General features: G+C 40.5%; 1 protein-coding gene across 1 annotated transcript; it reads right to left on the reverse strand.

Annotated features, from left to right (window-relative positions):
* Positions 1-19,588: 19,588 nt before the first annotated feature.
* Positions 19,589-21,279, reverse strand: LOC149162387 (disease resistance protein L6-like). Its single transcript, XM_089435175.1, has 4 exons — positions 20,671-21,279; positions 20,213-20,551; positions 19,954-20,059; positions 19,589-19,731 (listed from the first exon to the last, which is right to left on the reverse strand). Exons 1-4 carry the CDS (start codon positions 21,277-21,279, stop codon positions 19,589-19,591), a joined length of 1,197 nt encoding a protein of 398 aa, XP_089291301.1.
* Between the last annotated feature and the right edge of the window lie 2,514 nt (positions 21,280-23,793).

Genomic DNA, 23,793 nt, shown 5'->3' on the forward strand with positions numbered 1-23,793 from the left:
GAAATGAGCAAATGACGTTGAATCTGGGGGCTCCAGATCTAACGGCTGAAAACGCACCCGATGGGGAAAACCAGAGTTGACAGGGGATTGAGCTGCGATGTATAAGGATTTGAGGTCCAATTTGACCGCTGAGGTGGTGGACGAGTCATTTCCCGACGTAACCAAAGAACCGAACCGACAAGGAAGAGTTGGCGCAGTTCGCAGGAGGAAAAGTGGCCACTTCCTGTGAGCCATTGATGATGACGCCGACACAAGGAACTCCAAGCGAGCAACAACAGGCGATCCGACGGGGGCAGAAGAGGAAACGAGCAGTGATGAGAGCGACTGGTTTTAAAGCCATGAACAGAAAGAATAAAGGAAACTGAGAGAGGGCACCGAAAGGAGACCAGAAAGAAGAAGACGAAGACAGAGAACGAAGAGACAGTGAAGCAAAGAGCAGAAAGACAAAGAGCCGAGCTGACCTGCAGCGTAAGGCAACATCGAGCCATCCCTGAGAGGATCTGTCGGGAACTAAGCACCACATTGGGCTCCTCCCATTAAAGACCAGAGAGGTCAAGAGGTGGTAAGGCAAAGAGTCTGTGTACTCCAGTGACTTGGGGAATCTAAGAACCACCCTGCCAAGCAATTCTGTTTCAGGAGACTCAGATTGAACTCCCCATTGTAATTCTCTGCTTTAAAGACACAATAAAAGAATGCCACCACTGAAAGCTGGACCGGAGACATAGCCCTGGAGGATAGGGTGAACTCCTTATTAATTATTATGTTCTTGTATTTGCTTACTGTGTTTCTCTGTTGTTTTCCGCATTTCCAGTGTCTGTGTATTTTGCAATATGATCGATCCGTTGCCTAAAATGACATAGACACACGCCAGCGCATGAGTCTGTGATACCTTCATTCAATAATTAATTAACTGAGGTCACTCAAGGGTGATTTTCAGATCAAGTGGTATCAGAGCTTTAGGCTGTTAAGGTTAGACAAGCTTGTGTTGGTTTAGTTGTTGAATGCTCACTAGATCAAAGCTCAAATTAGAAGAAGGAGAGTTGGTCAAAATTAATCTTGAAATTGGGAGAATCTATCATCGGAAGACAATGTCAGAGGAAGATTCTATGGGGCCAGACCCTCAATTCATAGAAAGTTTCCTAGCCATAAAGTCCATGGTAGAAGAAATATATAGGGATTTTAGAAAACACAAGGATGAAGATTTATCAGGCTCTAAACAGGACAAAGAAGAAGATGAGTTTCACTTCCATGACCACTTCAAAGGAAAAGGGAAAGAGGAAAGCTTCCTCACACCTCTTAATAGCCCTATGCATAACAAGAAAGCATCTTTAATCAAGCTAGATGTTAAATTTGATTTACCTATATATGACGGAGAATTAAATGCAGAAAAGTTGGACAATTGGATTAGACAAATTGATGTTTATTGCAGAGTACAGAACATCAACTCAGATAAGAGCAAGATTCAGCTGGCAAGCCTGCGTCTAGGAGGCACTGCCTTGGTTTAGTGGGAAGGCAGAACCCAAGTTGATATGAAAAGACATGGTAAGACTATCTTTGTCTGGAGTGAATTTGTTTTTGCAATCAAAAAGTAGTTCTATCCATTGGCCTAATGCAACAAGCCATGATGAGTTGGCAAACTCTTCGGCAGTTGAAAGGGCAAAGTGTGTAAGGGTACACTCAAGAATTTAGAAAGAGAGCATTGATTCTATGAATCTCATTAGACTCACCAGAGACTGTTGAAGTACATTGGTAGTCTACACAGCTACATGAGGCATACCATCCTCATGTTTAATCCCACTAGTATAGATGAGGTATCTATACAAGCTACTCATCTAGAAGCTAGAGGAAATAATGGAAATCCAGAAGTTGGGGGACTATCCCAACCCACTGCAAGCAAGAGCAAGGAGAAAATAAAGCAAAAGTGGAAAGCAAGGAAGGCTAACACTGCACAGAAGAGCAAAGCTTCATGCACTCATTATAAAAAGGATGGGCATGATGATGAGCATTGTTGGATTCTGCATCCAGAGCTGAGACCTAAGAAGTTCGATGGCAAGAAGAAGAAGACTGCTGCAACTATTCAGAAAGATTTGGGGTCAGACTCGGGAGATGAAACAACCATTGCAGCCACAGGTATAAAATGTAAGAATTTTGAAGCATCTACTAGTAATTCTGCACACTCTATCACTGATGAAGAAAATGAGAGAAAAAGACATGGACTTTTCCATATTCGAGTTATTTCCAAACATCAAAAAATTGATACTTTGTTTAATAGTGGCTCACAAGTAAATTTAATTTCTGAAGCAATTGTAAAGAAATTGGGATTAGCAACTACACCTCACAAGAAACCATACCCATTAGGATGGTTGAATGATAAAGCATAACTACAAGTGACTAGACAGTGCAAACTCAAATTTTCTTTTAGGTCAGCATTTGTAGATGAGGTTGAGTTAGACATAATTCCTTTGGATATATGTGGAATTGTTTTAGGAAGTTCTTACTTGTATAATATAAAAGTTATTTTCTATAGAGCTGAGAACAAGTATCTACTTGTTAAAGATGGAATCGAATACTTTGTAAGAACTCATAAGCTCAAGAATAATTATACTCTCATAAACTCAAGGCAGATGAAAAGAACAATAAATTCATGCAAACAATTCTTACTGATAGTTGTAAAGGAAAAGAAACCTAATAAAACCAATGTATTTGAGGACTGTAATGCTAAACAACAAGCTGATATAGAAAAGGTTGTTTCATAGTATGATATCTTGTTTCAAGAACCTAAAGGTATGCCACCCAAAAATGAAATAGTACATGATATTATTTTGCAGCAAGATGTTCCATTGCCTAACATTAGAATGTACAGGTTGTTATATACCTAGGGGGGATAATATGGGGTACCAAGAGAGGTACCCAAGGTAATAATGTAATAATGGGATGGGTCATAGTAATAAATAAGGTGGTTAACCCATGTCATGCAAGGGACCACAAGTAGTTAATAATAATGTAATGGGCCCATGGTATTAGTTTGATGGTATGAGGGAACCATGGTAATGATCCATGGTATTGTATGTATGAGGCCTATATATAAGCTAGAGACTCCACATGGGAGACAGTGAAGGATTATTGTATGAACAGGCATATGGCTTGTGGAGTTTTCTCCTTCCTTAAGGAGTGAATGTATGGTGTTGCCCTACCTTAAGGGTTTGATCAATAAAGAATCATTTCTTATTATTTCTGGGTTTATTTTCATTGTCTTATATTTTCATATCAGATCTATAATATTTCTGGGTTAGATCTATAACAAATGGTATCAGAGCTATTTCATATCATATTTATAACAAGTGGTATCGGAGCTACAACAAGTGGTATCAGAGCTATAAAACAAGTTGGCTGCTTTAGAGAATGCTAAAATCAAGAGGCAGGTGCAGGATTTGCTCGAAAAAGGGTTCATCAGACCTAGCACATCACCATGTGGGTCACCAATCGTTTTGATGAGAAAGAAATATGGCTCGTGGAGAATGTGCATTGATTACCGAGCACTGAATAAGATAACAATAAAAAATCGTTATCCCCTTCCTCACATAGATGATCTTTTAGATCAATTAAAGGATGTTGTTTATTTCACCAAGCTAGACTTGCACAGTGGATACCATCAAGTCAGAGTTGCAGAACAAGATGCATAGAACACTGCTTTCAAAACAAAGCAGGGATTGTATGAGTGGTTGGTTATGTCTTTTGGCTTAATTAATGCTCTTGCTACTTTCATGAGATTAATGAATGATGTACTCAAGCCTTTTCTTGGTGATTTTGTTATTGTGTATCTGGATGACATTCTAATTTTTAGTAAAACATGGGAATACCACTTAAAGCATGTTAAGCAAACATTAGATGTTTTGAAAAGAAAAAAACTTCATGTTAAACTCTCAAAATGTGAATTTGGCAAAACATCTATGAATTATTTGGGTCATATAGTAGGGGGTGGTGAATTAAAAATAGATCCCTGTAAAGTGGCAGTCATTGTAAACTGGCTTGAACCCAAGTCTGCTATAGAAGTTAGAAGCTTCTTAGGAGCAGCACAATATTGGAGGAAGTTCATTTCTAACTTTTCCTTAATTGCAACTCCCTTACATGCTTTAACAGGATTGAACAAGGTGTTTTAGTGGGGAGGCAAACATCAGAAAGCCTTTGACACCTTGAAAGAAAAGATTAGTACAACACCTATACTAGCACTGCCTGATCTTCAAAGACCATTTGAGATCCAAACAGATGCCAGTGATTATGCCATGGGAGCAGTGTTGACACAGCACGGTAAACCCATATGTTATCATTCTGAAACTTTTAATCTTGCAGTAGTTAACTACCCTACATATGATAAAGAATTGTATGCATTAGTTCAGAGTGTGAAAAAGTGGAAACATTACTTACTGGACAAAGATACAGTAATACACACTGATCATCAACCACTCCAATATCTACACTCCCAAGCTAAATTGCAGCAATCAAGACACTATAGATGGGTGGGTTTTCTACAACAGTTTCATTTAGTCATCAGATATAAAAAGGGCATACACAATAAAGTTGCAGACATGTTATCTAGACCCATTATAAATGCATCTACTATACTTAAGCATAATTCTGTGCTACATGAAAGCTACATTGAACAATATGCTCAAGATATAAACTTTAAAGATGTATATGCAACTTTAAGTCAATGCAAACGAGTAGAAGAATTGGATTACCATGTAAAGGACCGACTCTTATGCCATTGTGGGAAACTTTGCATTCCACAAACTGAGAGAGTAAAGATAATTAGAGAAGCACACACTTCTCTGATATCAGGTCACTTTGGGGTAAGTAAAACAGTTGCACAATTGTAAAGATTTTGTTATTGGCCAAAAATGAACGAGATAGTTTCTAGATATGAAAGAGGGTGTACTATGTGTGCTAAAAGCAAGCCCAACAATAGAAAACTAGGCTTGTACACTCCACTACCAGTTCCTTCTCACCCTTGGGAAAGTGTTTCCATGGATTTTGTTGGAGGACTGCCTAAATCTAGGAAATATCATGATTATCTATATGTTGTTGTGGATAGGTTCAGCGAAATGTGTATATTGATACCTTGTAATAAACAGATTATCGCTGAACAAACTGCAAAACTGTTCTTTGAACATGTATGGGTTCATTTTGGACTACCCACTTCCATTGTATCTGATCGAGACACCCGATTTGTGGGAAAGTTTTGGTCAAGTCTGTGGGAATTGATGGACACCAAACTGAAGAAAAGCACAGCTTTTCATCCACACACTGATGGCCAGATAGAAGTAGTTAACAAGACAGTGATCCAGTTACTCAGAGGATATTGCAGCAAACATCCTAAGCTTTGGGATGAACATTTGTGTTATGTGCAGCATGCTTACAACAGAGCAAAACATTCTTCTACACAAAGATCTCCTTTTGAGACCTGTTTTGGTTTCACACCAAAGTCTCATTTATATTTTGTCTTTGGTAAAGATACCACAGTGGAGGGACACAATGATGTGGACAAGGCAACTAAGTTCATTGAACAAATCCAGGAGATCCACCAGGCAGTACAGGACCAGCTGGAAAAGAGCCAAGCCAAATACAAGGCTAAGCATGACAAGCATCGGATGGAGCATAGTTTCCAAGTTGGTGACCAAGTCTCGCTGTATATCAGCTAGGACAGGATGCAAGGTGAAGGTAAAAGCTAAAGCCTATCCGGTATGGACTTTTCAAAATACTTGAGAAGATTGGTGAGAATGCTTTTCACCTTGATTTACCAGCGTACATGCACATCTACTCAGTCATAAATGCAGATTGCTTGAGATTGTTTGAACCCTCTCTAATTGAGGATCCTAAAGAACAGAGTCAATTGCCTTCTATTGATGCCCTGCTACTTGAGTATCTTAATAAATTGCAGGAAAACACAATTTTAGATAGGAAGGTGAGGACAACGCGCATGAGAGATGTTGAGTACCTCAAAATTGGATTCAAGGGTTCAAAGCCGAGCAGTGCAAAGTGGATAGAGATTGGACAAGTGAAACAATTGTACCTTCACTTAGTCGATGCTTGAAAACCAACTTTTGGTGGTCCAAAAGCTTTTTCAGTAAGAAGGCCGTGATTCGAATTGGATCCATGAAGAATAATCCAAACACCATGGCTGTACCAAAATAGGACACACTTCAAAGAGTTATGAGCACAGAGCGATCAGGAAGACCTCTGAATAGTGGCAATTGGCAGCCAGCGAGGAACGACGAGGACTTCGGTCAAAGCGCGTTGACCGAGGCCTATGGAGACCGCGCAGGAGGCGAAACTAGCACCTGGGAAGCCTGGATTGGGAAAAGGAGGTAGTTTCTGATGCGCGATTAGCGCTAATCGCGCATCGCTGGGCAAAACCCCTCGAGAAGGAAAGCCCCAAAGTGCTCGGTCGCATAGGAGTCAGGAAAACCATGGGGAAAGCGCCAAAGGCTAGAGGTGGGACCCGCGCTCCAAAACTGGCGGTATTTATCAGGGGCACCCTTGGGCGGTAAGTGGATTTGGCTGAAACCTAGCAATTCCATTCAGCGCCCGACGCGTGGCAAGAGGAGGAGAGAGAAAACCGCCGCTCATCGCACGGTAACAGTGGATTAAGTCAACCGCGCGAAATGAACGAATAACGTTGGATTTTGGGGCTCCAGATCTAACGGCTGAGAACGCGTCTGATGGGGAAAACCAGAGTTAACAAGGGATTGAGCCGCGATGTATAAAGATTTGAGGTCCGATTTGATCGCTGAGGTGGTGGACGAGTCATTTCTCGACGTAACCAAAGAACCGAACCGACGAGTAAGAACTGACGCAGTTCGTAGGAGGACAAGTGGCCACTCCCTGTGAGCCATTGATGATGACGCCGACACAGGGAACTCCAAGCAAGTAGCAGCAGGTGAGCCGACAGGGGCGAAAGAGGAAACGAGCAGTCATGAGAGCCATTGGCTTTAAAGCTATGAACAGAGAGAACAGAGGAAACCAAGAAAGGACACCGAAAGGAAGAACCAGAAAGAAGAAGATGAAGACAGAGAACGAAGAGACAGTGAAGCAAAGAGCAGAAAGACAGAGAGCCGAGCTGACCTACAGCATAAGGAAGCATCGAGCTATCCCTAAGAGGATCTGTCGGGAACTGAGCACCACATTGGTCTCCTCCCATTAAAGACCAGAGAGGTCAAGAGGTGGTGAGGCAAAGAGTCTGTGTACTCCAGTGACTTGGGGAATCTAAGAACCACCCTGCCAAGCAATTCTGTTTCAGGAGACTCAGATTGAGCTCCCCATTGTAATTCTCTGCTTTAAAGACACAATAAAAGAATGCCACCACTGAAAGTTGGACCGGAGACGTAGCCCTGGAGGATCTGGTGAACTCCTTATTAATTGTTGTGTTCTTGTATTTGCTCACTGTGTTTCTCTGTTGTTTTCCATATTTCCAGTGTCTGTGTATTTTGCAATCTGATCGATCCATTACCTAAAATGACATAGACACACACTAACGCATGAGTCTGTAATACCTTCATTCAATAATTAATTAATTGAGGTCACTCAAGGGTGATTTTCAGATCACAAAGAAAATTGAATGTGGAAGCCTCTCCAAACTAGAACCACCTGATAAATTGATGTTGACATTTTGGAAATCTAGTGCCATGTCGACATCTCTTAAATTTCCAAAAAAATTTGGAAGCTGAAGCACCTCCAAATTGGAAGCACGTAACAACCGTGTGCTTACATTTTTTAAGTCACCAAAAAGATTTGGATGTGGAAGCGTCTTCAAACTAGGAGCACCCGATAAGTTGATGTTGACATTTTGGAAATCTACCACCACGTAGGCATCCGTTAAATTTCCAAAAAAAATCGGTAGCACAAGCATTTCTACGCTGAAAGCACCTGACAACTTATAGAAATGGAGACATTTGTTAAATCCCCCAAAAAATTTCGGACGAGGAAGCATTTCCGAACTAGAAGGACACAGGTTGACGTTGGCATTGTGGAAATCTACCACTACATCAACCTCTGCTAAATTGCCAAAAACACTCGGAAGCGGAAGCGTCTCCAAACTAGAATCCCCTGACAACTTGATTGAAACCTTTGTTAAATCTCCAAAATAATTCATAACTGGAAGCGTCTCCAAACTAAAAGCACTTGTCGGCTTGACGTTGCTATTTTGGAAATGCACCACCACATCAACCTTTGTTAAATTTCTGAAAAAACTCGGAAGCAGAAGCCTCTCCAAACCTGAAGCACCTGACAACTTGATGGAAACCTCTGTTAAATCTCCAAAACAATTCATGAGTGGAAACGTATCCAAACTAGAAGCACCTGACAGGTTGACGTTGGCATTTTGGAAATCTACCAGTACATAAACCTCCGCTAAATTGCCAAACAAAGTCGGAAGCGGAAGCGTCTCCACACTGGAAGCACCTGACAACTTAATGGAAATGTAGACATTTTTAAGATCCCCATAAAAAATGGGACGCCGAAGCTTCTCCAAACTAGAAGCACCTGACAAGTTGATGTCGGCATTTCGAAACTCTACCACCACACCAACATGTATTAAATTTCCATAAAACGTCGGAAGTGCAAGCGTCTCCAAACTAGAAGCACCTGACAACTTAATGGAAATGGAGACATTTGTTAGATCCCCAGAAAAAATGGGACGCGGAAGCCGCTCCAAACTAGAAGCACCTGACAAGTTGATGCTGACATTTGTTAAATTTCCAAAAGGAAGTGTCTTCAAAGTGGAAAGACCCGATAAATCTATGTGGACATTTGTTAAATTTCCAAAAGGCAGCGTCTGCAAACTAGAAAGATCTGATAAATAGATGTTAATATTTGTTAAATTTTCAAAAGACTCTGGAAGTGTCTTCAACCTGGAAACACCTGACAATTCGAAATGCCGGAGATTTGTTAAATTTTCAAAAGAATTTGGAAGCGTCTCAAACATAGAAGCATCTAACAAAGTGAAGTGCTGGAGATTTGTAAAATTTCCAAAAAAATTAGGAAGCATCTCCCAACTAGAATCATCTGACAATTCGAAGTGCTGGAGATTTATTAAATCTCCAAATGAATTCGGAAGCGGCTTCAACCTAGAAGCATCTAACAGAGTGAAGTGCCGGAGATTTGCTAAATTTCCAAAAAAGCTCGTAAACGTCTCCCAACTAGAAGCACCCGACATTTCGAAGTGCTAGAGATTTCTTAAATTTCCGAAAGAACTCAGAAGAGTCTAGAACCTAGAAGCATTTAACAGAGAGCAGTGCTGAAGATTTGCTAAATTTACAAAACAATTCGGAAGCGTCTCCCAACTGGAAGCACCTGACATTTCGAAGTTCCTGTTGGGTATTTTTGAAATGGGAAAACTACCAAAACCAGACAAGCAAATACCACAGAGCCAATGCTCTGTTTCATTTGTTCCAGGATCTTTACACAGGGAAGCTTTTAAAACCAAAATAACTCATAAGACAGCATTTCACAGTCACAAAGACATTTCTATTAATTTAGAACAAAACACTGATACATATTTCTTCCTCTGTCCAAAGAGGGATTCACTAAACAACGTTCTGTGCTCTTACAGATTTTCCACTGCTGTGGAAATTACATAATCAGTTTTACATTGAGGGGCCAAAACAACATTACAGCCCCTGTTCCTGATGTCTCACACTGCTGTGCGTTTACAAAGAAAAAAAATCGCACTACTGTGCGCTACCGCAGCCACAATACACATTACATAAAAAAAACTTTGCTGGAACTCTGCGCAGCCACCACACCATTACATTACCACAATACACTGCACACATACATAACACTACCACAATACATTTCCAACAAACATAGTGCGCAGGCACCACTACAAAACTCCACCAAAACTACTACACGTATGCACAATGCATAAAACTAATACACGTAGACCCTCTTTTTTTAACATATATAAACATATATATAAAAAACATATATAAAACTATACGCCCATACCCATATTAAAGGGCCTCCAACAAAACACTACGTAAAAACATATATAAAACAATATATGATAATGTGCCCATAACCATTTAAAGGCATCCACCAAAAAACTACGACCAACCATTAAAAACCATTAATTCTTCCATTCTCGGCGGTCAACAAAAAAACTTCCACACCACGCAAAATCTGATTTGACGTAGGCCGGTGCCACGTGTCACCACCACAGCACATCGGGCCCAATCGATAAAGTCCGCGCAGCTTCGCGGCGATCTGAGCCTCCAAACTCGATCTGACGGAATTCGCACACCACTCTCGCCCAAACAAAACGAACTTTAACCTCCCGGGAACAGCGGATTTGGCTGCTATACAAGGGACGCATGGCGCGTCCTAATTGTGTCGGGTCCCCCTTCACGGATACCGCCTTCTGTGAATGGTGGTGTGGGGAGACCGGGCCGGTTTTCCAAAAACCTCCGCGCTGTTGAAATTAAAATTTAACACTCCCCTTTAATTTCAACTGCTGGGCATTAGGACATACCCAAACACTTCCTCTCGAAGAGGGATTCCTCAGTACTGATGTTACAAAGATATCATCCTCACATAGAGGGATTCACCAACTGCTTCTAATGCAGTTCACAAACAAACAAAGTTGTCTTCCTCTTAATAGAGGGATTAACCTGAAACTGTGCTTAAGAGCACCTTCCTCATGACAGAGGGATTCACCATAACAATGTGCTGAAGAGCACCTTCCTCATGACAGAGGGATTCACCTGTTATAAAAAAACATTTTCCTCTTAACAGAGGGATTTACCAAACAATGCTAAAGAGCATCTTCCTCTCAACAGAGGGATTCACCAAATGACTATGCTGAAAAGCATCATCCTCTTGATAGAGGGATTTACCAAATGACTGCTTCAAATGCAGTTCCAAAACAAACAATCATTGCACTGCTGTGTGTGCAAACTCATTACAGTGTTCTTTTATGCTGATGCATATTCTCGGCTGCACTGTTGTGCCATCTTCTTTGCTGTGTCTACCCCACACTGCTGTATCTACACTTGCACTGCTTGTGCACTTTTCAAAGGCAAAATACTCTGTCTTTCTTGGAACAATTACACTGTCCCAATTTACAAATTTACACTGCTGTGTGTAAACATTTCTTACACTCATTGCTGTTGCATATATTGCATTTCAACTCAATGAACAACAAATTCATTACATTTACCTTTACTGCTGTAAGGAAAATTTCTTTTGCATGTGCTGCTGTTCAAAACTTCTTGCTGCTGCATTTTTCACATTTGCATTGCTGTGTGCTTCTCCTTCTTGCCATCATGCTGCTGTCCATACCCATAACCATAGACTGTCATCCCTGGGTTTTTATTTGCTGCTGCATTGCCTCTGCAATTTGCACTGTCGCTGCCTTTTGTTTCATCATACTGTTGTGCCCATACTCTTGGCACTTCATTCTCCACAAAAAAATAACACAGGCTGCTGCCTTTTCTTATGCACCCTTGCTTCACACAATCTTAGTCTTTCATTTTTTTTACACAATGCACTACTGTGCAATTCCTTTGGCTTTCTGCTGCCACACACATCCTTATACATCCAGTGTGCATTAAAAATCTGCTGTCCCTGTTTTTCTTTATGCGTTTCGGTGCATGTTGCATTGCATACAAAAAAAATATTACATTTTTCACTGCTGTGTGAAAATTTCATTGCATTCTCAGCCACTGGGCATTTATGCTCTGCTGCGTTTTGCCTACTTCTCATTTTCTTCTCACTGCTTTGCATTTTCATTCCCAATACAAAACATTTCCATCTGCTGTGTATTATACTCACTCTGCTGTGAGTATATTCTCTCACAATACATAGAAGGAAACTACCTTCCATTGCTATGCATTTCAATGCATGTGCTCCATAACAAAAATTTCAAACTGTTGTTTTGTGTTTTATCTTCCCACTGCTGTGAGGGTTTCCAAGCTTTGCATTTTTCTCTTATCTCGCTGCTGCTCTTTACATTTCAGCGCTGCCATCTTTTCTTCTTTATGCATTTCTGTGCATATTGCATATAAACAAAGCAAAAACATTGCTGATTTCATCACTGCTGCATATTACCTTTCAGAGGGATTAACAAAGATTTCATTTGCAACTGCTGCGCTGCAATACATCCTCCATCAACAAATGATTGTTAATACAGTTCAGCAAACAAAAATTACAAGCTCCCCTTTAATGTATGCTTGTCTTCTTTTGGCAGACTCTTCTCAAAACAAATTTAGATCCACTGGGGAGTTCAAGGGGCTTTCAGGTTGTATTACCTTCTTTCTCCATACTTGTGTAACTTTCTTCTTTTGCATGGGTCTAGCTTGTGTAAGATCCCATGTTAAGTTACAATCTCGTGCCATATGCCCAATGTTATGACACTTGAAACATTCTACATTTTTCATGAATGACATTTCATGATTTCTTCTTGTGAAATTGTTTCTTGGAGATTTTTGGGGACCACAACATCTATCTCCATGAAATGCTCTACAGTCTTTTGCCATATGACCAAAGTTTGAACAAGCATAACAATAACCATAAAATGAACTTTGGTACCTGGGAGATGGAGGTTTTCTTGATGTACTTCTGAAGCCTTGCTGCCTTGAGATCCTTTGATGATCACCATTGCCTCTTGCCTCTTTGACATCAGCTACATTTCTTCTTGGAGCTGGATTTCTTCTATTGCAGCCTTCATTTTTCTCCTTGCCTTTGCTGGAACTAGGAGCATCACCATCTCTTTTTGGCTTCTTCACATCTCCTTTGCTTAAAGCATCCTCATCCTTGTTTGAGGGTTCACCTACATACCCAAGTCCTGATTTATCAGATGGAGATCTATGATAGCTGAGCATGTCATCCAAAGCTTGAGAGCTCTTCATGATCTTGTTCATCCCTTCAACCTTCTTCCTGAGGAGGACAATCTCTTCTTCTAGCTTTTCACATACATCATTTCTCTTTGCTAGTTGTCCCTCAATTTCTTCCTTGCTATGAGTAGCTTCAGCTGCTACTATTTTGAAAGAGATAATATCAGTCTTCATTTTGGAGATTTCTTCATCTTTTGCTTGACTGCTCTTCATTTTCTTTTCAGCTCCTTGTGCCTGCTTCCTGGCTTCTTGTAGTTCGGACTTAAGGGAGGAGACCTCTACCTTGTACTGTCCAATCTCTTCCACAAGCTTATTCACTCTCTTGTGTCTTTGTTCAAGTTGACTTGTCAAGGCATCTGCCTGTTTCTTTGCACTATTCAGCTGATTTGTCATGGATATGACTTCTTCATGATGTTTCCTCTTGCTTTCATCAAGTTCCTTCTTAAGCTTAGCAAGCTCTTCATCCCTTTCTTTTATTTGAAGCTTGATGAGGTCAAGCTTTTCATTCTCAGCTTCTATGATGGGTTCTTCTTGACTCATTGTCATGGTCAGTGCTCCCTTTGCATGAAGGTCATGCAGTATGTCCCATATATCCTTTGCTGATGTATATTTTCCTAGATTCCTCTTCACAGAATCAGGGAGACCATCCAAGATGGTCTTTGCTGCTTGTGCATCATACTCCATGGATTCTTTATCCATCTTGCTATCATCAATCACTGACTCCCAGACTTCAATCCCCTCAGACATTAGGAAAGACATCATCATTATTTCCCATACATCAAAGTTTCCATCAAACTTTGGAACCTCGAATACAATGCTTTCAAATAGATTGCCTTCTAGTTTAGTAGAGGAGGGAGACACATTTTTAGTAGGCTTGGAGGCTCTCTTCTTTGACCTTGCCATTCTTATCTAGGCTTTAAATACTTGACTGTGTTTTTTTTTAAACCACTGACTGTTCCTTCAACAGTAACAGAAAGGAAAGCTTTGAAAAATACCTTAACTCTTTTGGCTGAGTCTTCACACTGCTGGAGAAGTTTGACTGCTGCAACCACACCTTCCTTCAGCTTCTTTGAGTCTTCAAAGAGCCTGGACTAGCTCTGATACCACTGTTGCGTATTTTTGAAATGGGAAAAATACCAAAACCAGACAAGTAAATACCACAAAGCCAATGCTCTGTTTCATTTGTTCCAGGATCTTTACACAGGGAAGCTTTTAAAACCAAAATAACTCATAAGACAGCATTTCACAGTCACAAAGACATTTCTATTAATTTAGAACAAAACACTGATACATATTTCTTCCTCTGTCCAAAGAGGGATTCACTAAACAACGTTCTGTGCTCTTACAGATTTTCCACTGCTGTGGAAATTACATAATCAGTTTTACATTGAGGGGCCAAAACAACATTACAGCCCCTGTTCCTGATGTCTCACACTGCTGTGCGTTTACAAAGAAAAAAAATCGCACTACTGTGCGCTGCCGCAGCCACAATACACATTACATAAAAAAAACTTTGCTGGAACTCTGCGTAGCCACCACACCATTACATTACCACAATACACTGCGCACATACATAACACTACCACAATACATTTCCAGCAAACATAGTGCGCAGGCACCACTACAAAACTCCACCAAAACTACTGCACGTATGCACAATGCATAAAACTAATACAGGTAGACCCTCTTTTTTTAACATATATAAACATATATATAAAAAACATATATAAAACTATACGCTCATACCCATATTAAAGGGCCTCCAACAAAACACTACGTAAAAACATATATAAAACAATATATGATAATGTGCCCATAACCATTTAAAGGCATCCACCAAAAAACTACGACCAACCATTAAAAACCATTAATTCTTCCATTCTCGGCGGTCAACAAAAAAACTTCCACACCACGCAAAATCTGATTTGACGTAGGCCGGTGCCACGTGTCGCCACCACAGCGCATCGGGCCCAGTCGATAAAGTCCGCGTAGCTTCGCGGCGATCTGAGCCTCCAAACTCGATCTGACGGAATTCGCACACCACTCTCGCCCAAACAAAACGAACTTTAACCTCCGGGGAACAGCGGATTTGGCTGCTGTACAAGGGACGCGTGGCACGTCCTGATTGTGTCGGGTCCCCCTTCACGGATACCGCCTTCTGCGAATGGTGGTGCGGGGAGACCGGGCCGGTTTTCCAAAAACCTCTGCGCTGTTGAAATTAAAATTTAACACTCCCCTTTAATTTCAACTGCTGGGCATTAGGACATACCCAAACACTTCCTCTCGTAGAGGGATTCCTCAGTACTGATGTTACAAAGATATCATCCTCACATAGAGGGATTCACCAACTGCTTCTGATGCAGTTCACAAACAAACAAAGTTGTCTTCCTCTTAATAGAGGGATTAACCTGAAACTGTGCTTAAGAGCACCTTCCTCATGACAGAGGGATTCACCATAACAATGTGCTGAAGAGCACCTTCCTCATGACAGAGGGATTCACCTGTTATAAAAAAACATTTTCCTCTTAACAGAGGGATTTACCAAACAATGCTAAAGAGCATCTTCCTCTCAACAGAGGGATTCACCAAATGACTATGCTGAAAAGCATCATCCTCTTGATAGAGGGATTTACCAAATGACTGCTTCAAATGCAGTTCCAAAACAAACAATCATTGCACTGCTGTGTGTGCAAACTCATTACAGTGTTCTTTTATGCTGATGCATATTCTCGGCTGCACTGTTGTGCCATCTTCTTTGCTGTGTCTACCCCACACTGCTGTATCTACACTTGCACTGCTTGTGCACTTTTCAAAGGCAAAATACTCTGTCTTTTTTGGAACAATTACACTGTCCCAATTTACAAATTTACACTGCTGTGTGTAAACATTTCTTACACTCACTGCTGTTGCATATATTGCATTTCAACTCAATGAACAACAAATTCATTACATTTACCTTTACTGCTGTAAGGAAAATTTCTTTTGCATGTGCTGCTGTTCAAAACTTCTTGCTGCTGCATTTTTCACATTTGCATTGCTGTGTGCTTCTCCTTCTTGCCATCATGCTGCTGTCCATACCCATAACCATAGACTGTCATCCCTGGGTTTTTATTTGCTGCTGCGTTGCCTCTGCAATTTGCACTGTCGCTGCCTTTTGTTTCATCATACTGCTGTGCCCATACTCTTGGCACTTCATTCTCCACAAAAAAATAACACAGGCTGTTGCCTTTTCTTATGCACCCTTGCTTCACACAATCTTAGTCTTTCATTTTTTTTACACAATGCACTACTGTGCAATTCCTTTGGCTTTCTGCTGCCACACATATCCTTATACATCCAGTGTGCATTAAAAATCTGCTATCCCTGTTTTTCTTTATGCGTTTCGGTGCATGTTGCATTGCATACAAAAAAAAATATTACATTTTTCACTGCTGTGTGAAAATTTCATTGCATTCTCAGCCACTGGGCATTTATACTCTGCTGCGTTTTGCCTACTTCTCATTTTCTTCTCACTGCTTTGCATTTTCATTCCCAATACAAAACATTTCCATCTGCTGTGTATTATACTCACTCTGCTGTGAGTATATTCTCTCACAATACATAGAAGGAAACTACCTTCCATTGCTATGCATTTCAATGCATGTGCTCCATAACAAAAATTTCAAACTGCTGTTTTGTGTTTTATCTTCCCACTGCTGTGAGGGTTTCCAAGCTTTGCATTTTTCTCTTATCTCGCTGCTGCTTTTTACATTTCAGCGCTGCCATCTTTTCTTCTTTATGCATTTCTGTGCATATTGCATATAAACAAAGCAAAAACATTGCTGATTTCATCACTGCTGCATATTACCTTTCAGAGGGATTAACAAAGATTTCATTTGCAACTGTTGCGCTGCAATACATCCTCCATCAACAAATGACTGTTAATACAGTTCAGCAAACAAAAATTACAAGCTCCCCTTTAATGTATGCTTGTCTTCTTTTGGCAGACTCTTCTCAAAACAAATTTAGATCCACTGGGGAGTTCAAGGGGCTTTCAGGTTGTATTACCTTCTTTCTCCATACTTGTGTAACTTTCTTCTTTTGCATGGGTCTAGCTTGTGTAAGATCCCATGTTAAGTTACAATCTCGTGCCATATGCCCAATGTTATGACACTTGAAACATTCTACATTTTTCATGAATGACATTTCATGATTTCTTCTTGTGAAATTGTTTCTTGGAGATTTTCGGGGACCACAACATCTATCTCCATGAAATGCTCTACAGTCTTTTGCCATATGACCAAAGTTTGAACAAGCATAACAATAACCATAAAATGAACTTTGGTACCTGGGAGATGGAGGTTTTCTTGATGTACTTCTGAAGCCTTGCTGCCTTGAGATCCTTTGATGATCACCATTGCCTCTTGCCTCTTTGACATCAGCTACATTTCTTCTTGGAGCTGGATTTCTTCTATTGCAGCCTTCATTTTTCTCCTTGTCTTTGCTGGAACTAGGAGCATCACCATCTCTTTTTGGCTTCTTCACATCTCCTTTGCTTAAAGCATCCTCATCCTTGTTTGAGGGTTCACCTACATACCCAAGTCCTGATTTATCAGATGGAGATCTATGATAGCTGAGCATGTCATCCAAAGCTTGAGAGCTCTTCATGATCTTGTTCATCCCTTCAACCTTCTTCCTGAGGAGGACAATCTCTTCTTCTAGCTTTTCACATACATCATTTCTCTTTGCTAGTTGTCCCTCAATTTCTTCCTTGCTATGAGTAGCTTCAGCTGCTACTATTTTGAAGGAGATAATATCAGTCTTCATTTTGGAGATTTCTTCATCTTTTGCTTGACTGCTCTTCATTTTCTTTTCAGCTCCTTGTGCCTGCTTCCTGGCTTCTTGTAGTTCGGACTTAAGGGAGGAGACCTCTACCTTGTACTGTCCAATCTCTTCCACAAGCTTATTCACTCTCTTGTGTCTTTGTTCAAGTTGACTTGTCAAGGCATCTGCCTGTTTCTTTGCACTATTCAGCTGATTTGTCATGGATATGACTTCTTCATGATGTTTCATCTTGCTTTCATCAAGTTCCTTCTTAAGCTTAGCAAGCTCTTCATCCCTTTCTTTTATTTGAAGCTTGATGAGGTCAAGCTTTTCATTCTCAGCTTCTATGATGGGTTCTTCTTGACTCATTGTCATGGTCAGTGCTCCCTTTGCATGAAGGTCATGCAGTATGTTCCATATATCCTTTGCTGATGTATATTTTCCTAGATTCCTCTTCACAGAATCAGGGAGACCATCCAAGATGGTCTTTGCTGCTTGTGCATCATACTCCATGGATTCTTTATCCATCTTGCTATCATCAATCACTGACTCCCAGACTTCAATCCCCTCAGACATTAGGAAAGACATCATCATTATTTCCCATACATCAAAGTTTCCATCAAACTTTGGAACCTCAAATACAATGCTTTCAAATAGATTGCCTTCTAGTTTAGTAGAGGAGGGAGACACATTTTTAGTAGGCTTGGAGGCTCTCTTCTTTGACCTTGCCATTCTTATCTAGGCTTTAAATACTTGACTGTGTTTTTTTTTAAACCACTGACTGTTCCTTCAACAGTAACAGAAAGGAAAGCTTTGAAAAATACCTTAACTCTTTTGGCTGAGTCTTCACACTGCTGGAGAAGTTTGACTGCTGCAACCACACCTTCCTTCAGCTTCTTTGAGTCTTCAAAGAGCCTGGACTAGCTCTGATACCACTGTTGCGTATTTTTGAAATGGGAAAAATACCAAAACCAAACAAGCAAATACCACAGAGCCAATGCTCTGTTTCATTTGTTCCAGGATCTTTACACAGGGAAGCTTTTAAAACCAAAATAACTCATAAGACAGCATTTCACAGTCACAAAGACATTTCTATTAATTTAGAACAAAACACTGATACATATTTCTTCCTCTGTCCAAAGAGGGATTCACTAAACAACGTTCTGTGCTCTTACAGATTTTCCACTGCTGTGGAAATTACATAATCAGTTTTACATTGAGGGGCCAAAACAACATTACAGCCCCTGTTCCTGATGTCTCACACTGCTGTGCGTTTACAAAGAAAAAAAATCGCACTACTGTGCGCTGCCGCAGCCACAATACACATTACATAAAAAAAACTTTGCTGGAACTCTGCGCAGCCACCACACCATTACATTACCACAATACACTGCGCACATACATAACACTACCACAATACATTTCCAACAAACATAGTGCGCAGGCACCACTACAAAACTCCACCAAAACTACTGCACGTATGCACAATGCATAAAACTAATACACGTAGACCCTCTTTTTTTAACATATATAAACATATATATATAAAACATATATAAAACTATACGCCCATACCCATATTAAAGGGCCTCCAACAAAACACTACGTAAAAACATATATAAAACAATATATGATAATGTGCCCATAACCATTTAAAGGCATCCACCAAAAAACTACGACCAACCATTAAAAACCAATAATTCTTCCATTCTCGGCGGTCAACAAAAAAACTTCCACACCACGCAAAATCTGATTTGACGTAGGCCGGTGCCACGTGTCGCCACCACAGCGCATCGGGCCCAGTCGATAAAGTCCGCGCAGCTTCGCGGCGATCTGAGCCTCCAAACTCGATCTGACGGAATTCGCACACCACTCTCGCCCAAACAAAACGAACTTTAACCTCCGGGGAACAGCGGATTTGGCTGCTGTACAAGGGACGCGTGGCGCGTCCTGATTGTGTCGGGTCCCCCTTCACGGATACCGCCTTCTGCGAATGGTGGTGCGGGGAGACCGGGCCGGTTTTCCAAAAACCTCCGCGCTGTTGAAATTACAATTTAACAGAGATTTGTCAAATTTCCAAAAGAATTCGGAAGCGTCATTAGACTGGAAGCCCAATTCAAATTGATGTGCTGAAGGTTTATTAGCTTTCCAAAGGACTCAGGAAGCGACACCATCTCTAAACACCTTTGCAGGGTCAAGCATTTCAATGAGTGTAGATTGCAAAATTCCTCCGGCAAGCTTTTGAGTGGGAGGATCAGACTTTCCTGACCCACAAAAATCTTTTCCAGGCGAGTCAGCTGCCCTATGGAGTTCAGAAAGCTTGAAAGAGGAGAAAAAATACTTAGCTCTCGCAGCTGGAGAGGAGCCTGCAATGTTCACATTTCATGTGTAAGAAAGATTTATGAGGCTTATCATCTACAAACTGAAACGAAAGGAAATGTCAAAGAGAAACGAACCTACATATTTTGTTTACGAGGACTATCAGTTACTCATTGAAATGAAATGTGAAAGAAGAATACACGCACATATCTGCATACCTGAGACTTATCTTGCCACAAAATTTCCAATCTGCTCCCGGCCACTTCTAGAACTCTTAAATTCTCCATTGTAACCCAAGAAAGCAAGGAAGAGTCAGGAAAATGATACCAGCGAAGCCATTTGAGAGGTACCGACGGAGCCCTCCTTAATATAGCTTTTAAATAATCACCTTCAATGGCAACAAATTCCAAATTCATACAATCATAACGAATTTTTTTTAACAGATTCCACCTAGGGTCTTTCAGATGCGATGGGCTTGAAAAAAGGAGAGAGTGTGGCACGGGAGGAACCATCGAAATTCCACGGACTTTGGTTACCACCTATTCATTCATCAAAAACTACACATTATCCACTACACAGATCTATCTTTCTGGAATAAAATAACGCAGACTAAAGATTAGGCACTGATGAGAGAGGATTGGATGGTTGAAACACTCACAGATGAAGTTTGCGCCAACAAATCATCAATTTGGGAAAGTCGACGCGGCATTGATTCTTCTTTGGCAATAATTCTCCCCATATCTCTAATTTGATCATGCATTTTTATTTTCTTCTCACTGTCCAGCTGCAGTAGACATTTGCTCTCTAGATTTTCCAGCCCTACCACACCCCATATTCTTATTGCCGTGTCTATTTCCTCTCCTATGAAAAAACAAACAATATCTAAAAATATTTGCCGATCCTCTTCTTCGAGTGACTCGTAACTAATGCGGAGTCTGTTTTGTATTTCAGTAGGAAGTCTCTTGTGAAGTTCTTCAAGAAACTCTTCCCAGTAAGACTGTTGTCGTCCATAAACAGCCGCCCCAAAGACTTTCAAAGATAATGGCAATCCGTCACACGCCGTTACAAACCGATCTACCAGATCTGCAAACCCTGCAAGTGGATCTCTGTGATGGAAGGCGTGGCAGCAGAAGAGTTCTTTGGAGTCTGGTCTACTCAGACCCTCTAGATTATAAATTGATCCGTCTTCGACTCCTGAGATTCTGAGGACATGGCAGTCACGAGAGGTAACCAAAATCAGTCTCTGAGGGCTAAGGGAATCCTTCATTGATAAAGCTTTTCCATCTGGTCTATGTGATCTACATCATCTAGAATTATAAGTGCATGACAAGATGAGAGATGTTTTTTAAGTTCCCATATACCCTGGTCAGGATTCTCAATTTTGATATCCTTATGTTTCAATTCCTAAATGAGCCTACTCTGCAAATAATTTAAGGACTTTGTCCTTGCAGTTTCTCTAACATCAGATAAAAACACTGATTCTTTATAATGTGATCTTTTGAGATTGAAGAATTGTTTAGCCAGAGTAGTTTTACCAAGCCCACCTGCACCCACAATGGCTGCAACCCTAGGCCCCGCGGTCTTCAACTCCTGCTGCTTCGATAGGACCGTCCTTTCAAAATCTTGCAATTTCTCAGCCAACCCAATTGGATATTTTGTCACATCCAACGGTACTTTTGGAACTTTCTTCACAACGCCTTCCACGACCTTCTCCAAGAGGTCATACTCATCACCCCTGAGTAATAGTTGAGAGAACGACATAAGTAGCGAAAAAAAGGACAAGCACTAAAATGTTTGAAAACTAAAATGTTTTGAAGAGACAGGGGAGATCCAACTTACCCTCGCATCACGAAACCGCTTATACCCGCAACATGAAAAAGCGCATCTCTCCAACTTTGAATGTTCTGTGAGTTGTAGCGTGGTTTTTCTTTACCAGTATGAGGGTCGCGTGTTGTCTTCTCCGACAGGTTCTGGAGAGCTTCACCGTATGCTCCGCCTTTGACCGTCCAGCAGAGCACAGAAGGCTCAACGCCGTAAAACACGGGAAGAACGGTAGACCCGATTTTACCATGAGGACTAGCTCATTAAGACACCACTCTGATTTTGCATAAGTGGGAGAGAATATGGCAACCTGGACTGAGGCTCCTCTAATGGCGGCTTCTAATTGAGAAGTAATGTTATATCCCTCTATCAATTCCTGGTCGTCGAGAAAGACTTGCAATCCTTGGTCACGACGCCGACGGTAAAGACGAGCGGCGAAGGTGTGTTTACAGTCGGGGCCACGATGATTGATAAAAACATCGTAGCAGGGATAAAAGGTGGAGGCAGAAGAAGCCATCTTATTAGAAGGAGCAGGGGCGATTGTACGCTGCAACATTGGAATTGGACACTGGATAATTGCAGGGCTGAAAAAAATAATCCTAAGAAACGAAGGGAGGCCCGTAGAATAGATTCACTAAACACTGCAGGGGCCTATACGGATTTAGTCAAGCAGCGATATATTAAATGAGATGCTTTCAGTTTCAAGACTCCAAACGATCTGAAAACAACAATAAGCAAATGAAGATCTGGTGGTAGAATATACTCGCTGAAAGCTGCAAGCTATCATGCGCATTTGATGAAAGCAGACTTTGCCATGACACAAACCCTATTCATACGCCTATGTTGTATGATAGTCCAAATTAACTAATAAACGCTTCTCAAATTACTTTCGCCCTTTCGTTTTGTTGGGGACCATACTCCACCGACACCATCCAGTCCAGTCACATCGTGGGCCATGACTTTCAACATATTTTCCCAAATGGTATTTCAAAGTAAGCACTCAACGTTTCGCACATTCATTGTGATATGATGTGTTGTCAAGCTTTACCGTTGAGTCGGTGATGGTGGACCCAGGCGTGGATTTCTGTGGAATGTTTTTCTATTTATTTTGTGGAATTCCATGGTTTTTTTAGCAACGTCCAAAGTGATTCTCACAAAAAAAATTTGAACCGTATTTGATGCTTAAATATTATTTAAGTTATACTAATTATTTTTTTAATGGGCTGAAACAGAGGAGGCCAAAGACCACTTTCTCAAATTTAAGGATTTGTAGAATCTTTGTCAGAATTTGTTTCATATCCGTGACTGGTTTTTTTTCTCATATGATAGATATTTTTCTTTGCTACTAAGTAATTAGTTGTTCATCCTTTTTCAATTATTCTTTACTTTAGTTTTTATCTAATATTTTTTTTACATGTAAATGTGATTTTGCATAATTTTAACTAAAAGAGGGAAGCAATTAGTTGTTCACCCTTTTTCCAATTGTTCTTTACTTCTGTTTTTTTGTGTGTAATTGTTCTCTACTCTTCCTTTATTTTTACAGGGATATGTTTTTGATTTTGCATAATTTTAAATAATGTAATTGTTCTCCATTCTTGCTTTTGCTTTAATTTTACATGTATATGTTGATTTTGCATAATTTTAAATAATAATAAAAATAATGATGTGAATATGTAATTTTTGTAAAATTAAGGACAAGTTTTAAATTCAATATAATTTGAACAAAATAAGAAAGGGACACTAGTGACAATTTTAGTCAAAGTTGAACCAAATAAGAAAGGGACACCAGTGACAGTTTTAGTCAACGCGGGCAACCCTATTGAGTGCTCTCTATTCTATGGCAGGCAAAATAGCCCTTTCTGAGGATCACATGCACTGGTAACAAGAAACTGTTTTATATATTGATATGGGGTTTAGCAGTGAGTTTCGCTGGGTAAAACACACGAGATGAGGGTTCAAA

Source organism: Pinus tabuliformis, chromosome 5_2, assembly GCF_031772625.1.
Source record: "Pinus tabuliformis cultivar Carrire ecotype Pingquan chromosome 5_2, CPIR1, whole genome shotgun sequence".
Taxonomy (NCBI): Eukaryota; Viridiplantae; Streptophyta; class Pinopsida; order Pinales; family Pinaceae; genus Pinus; species Pinus tabuliformis.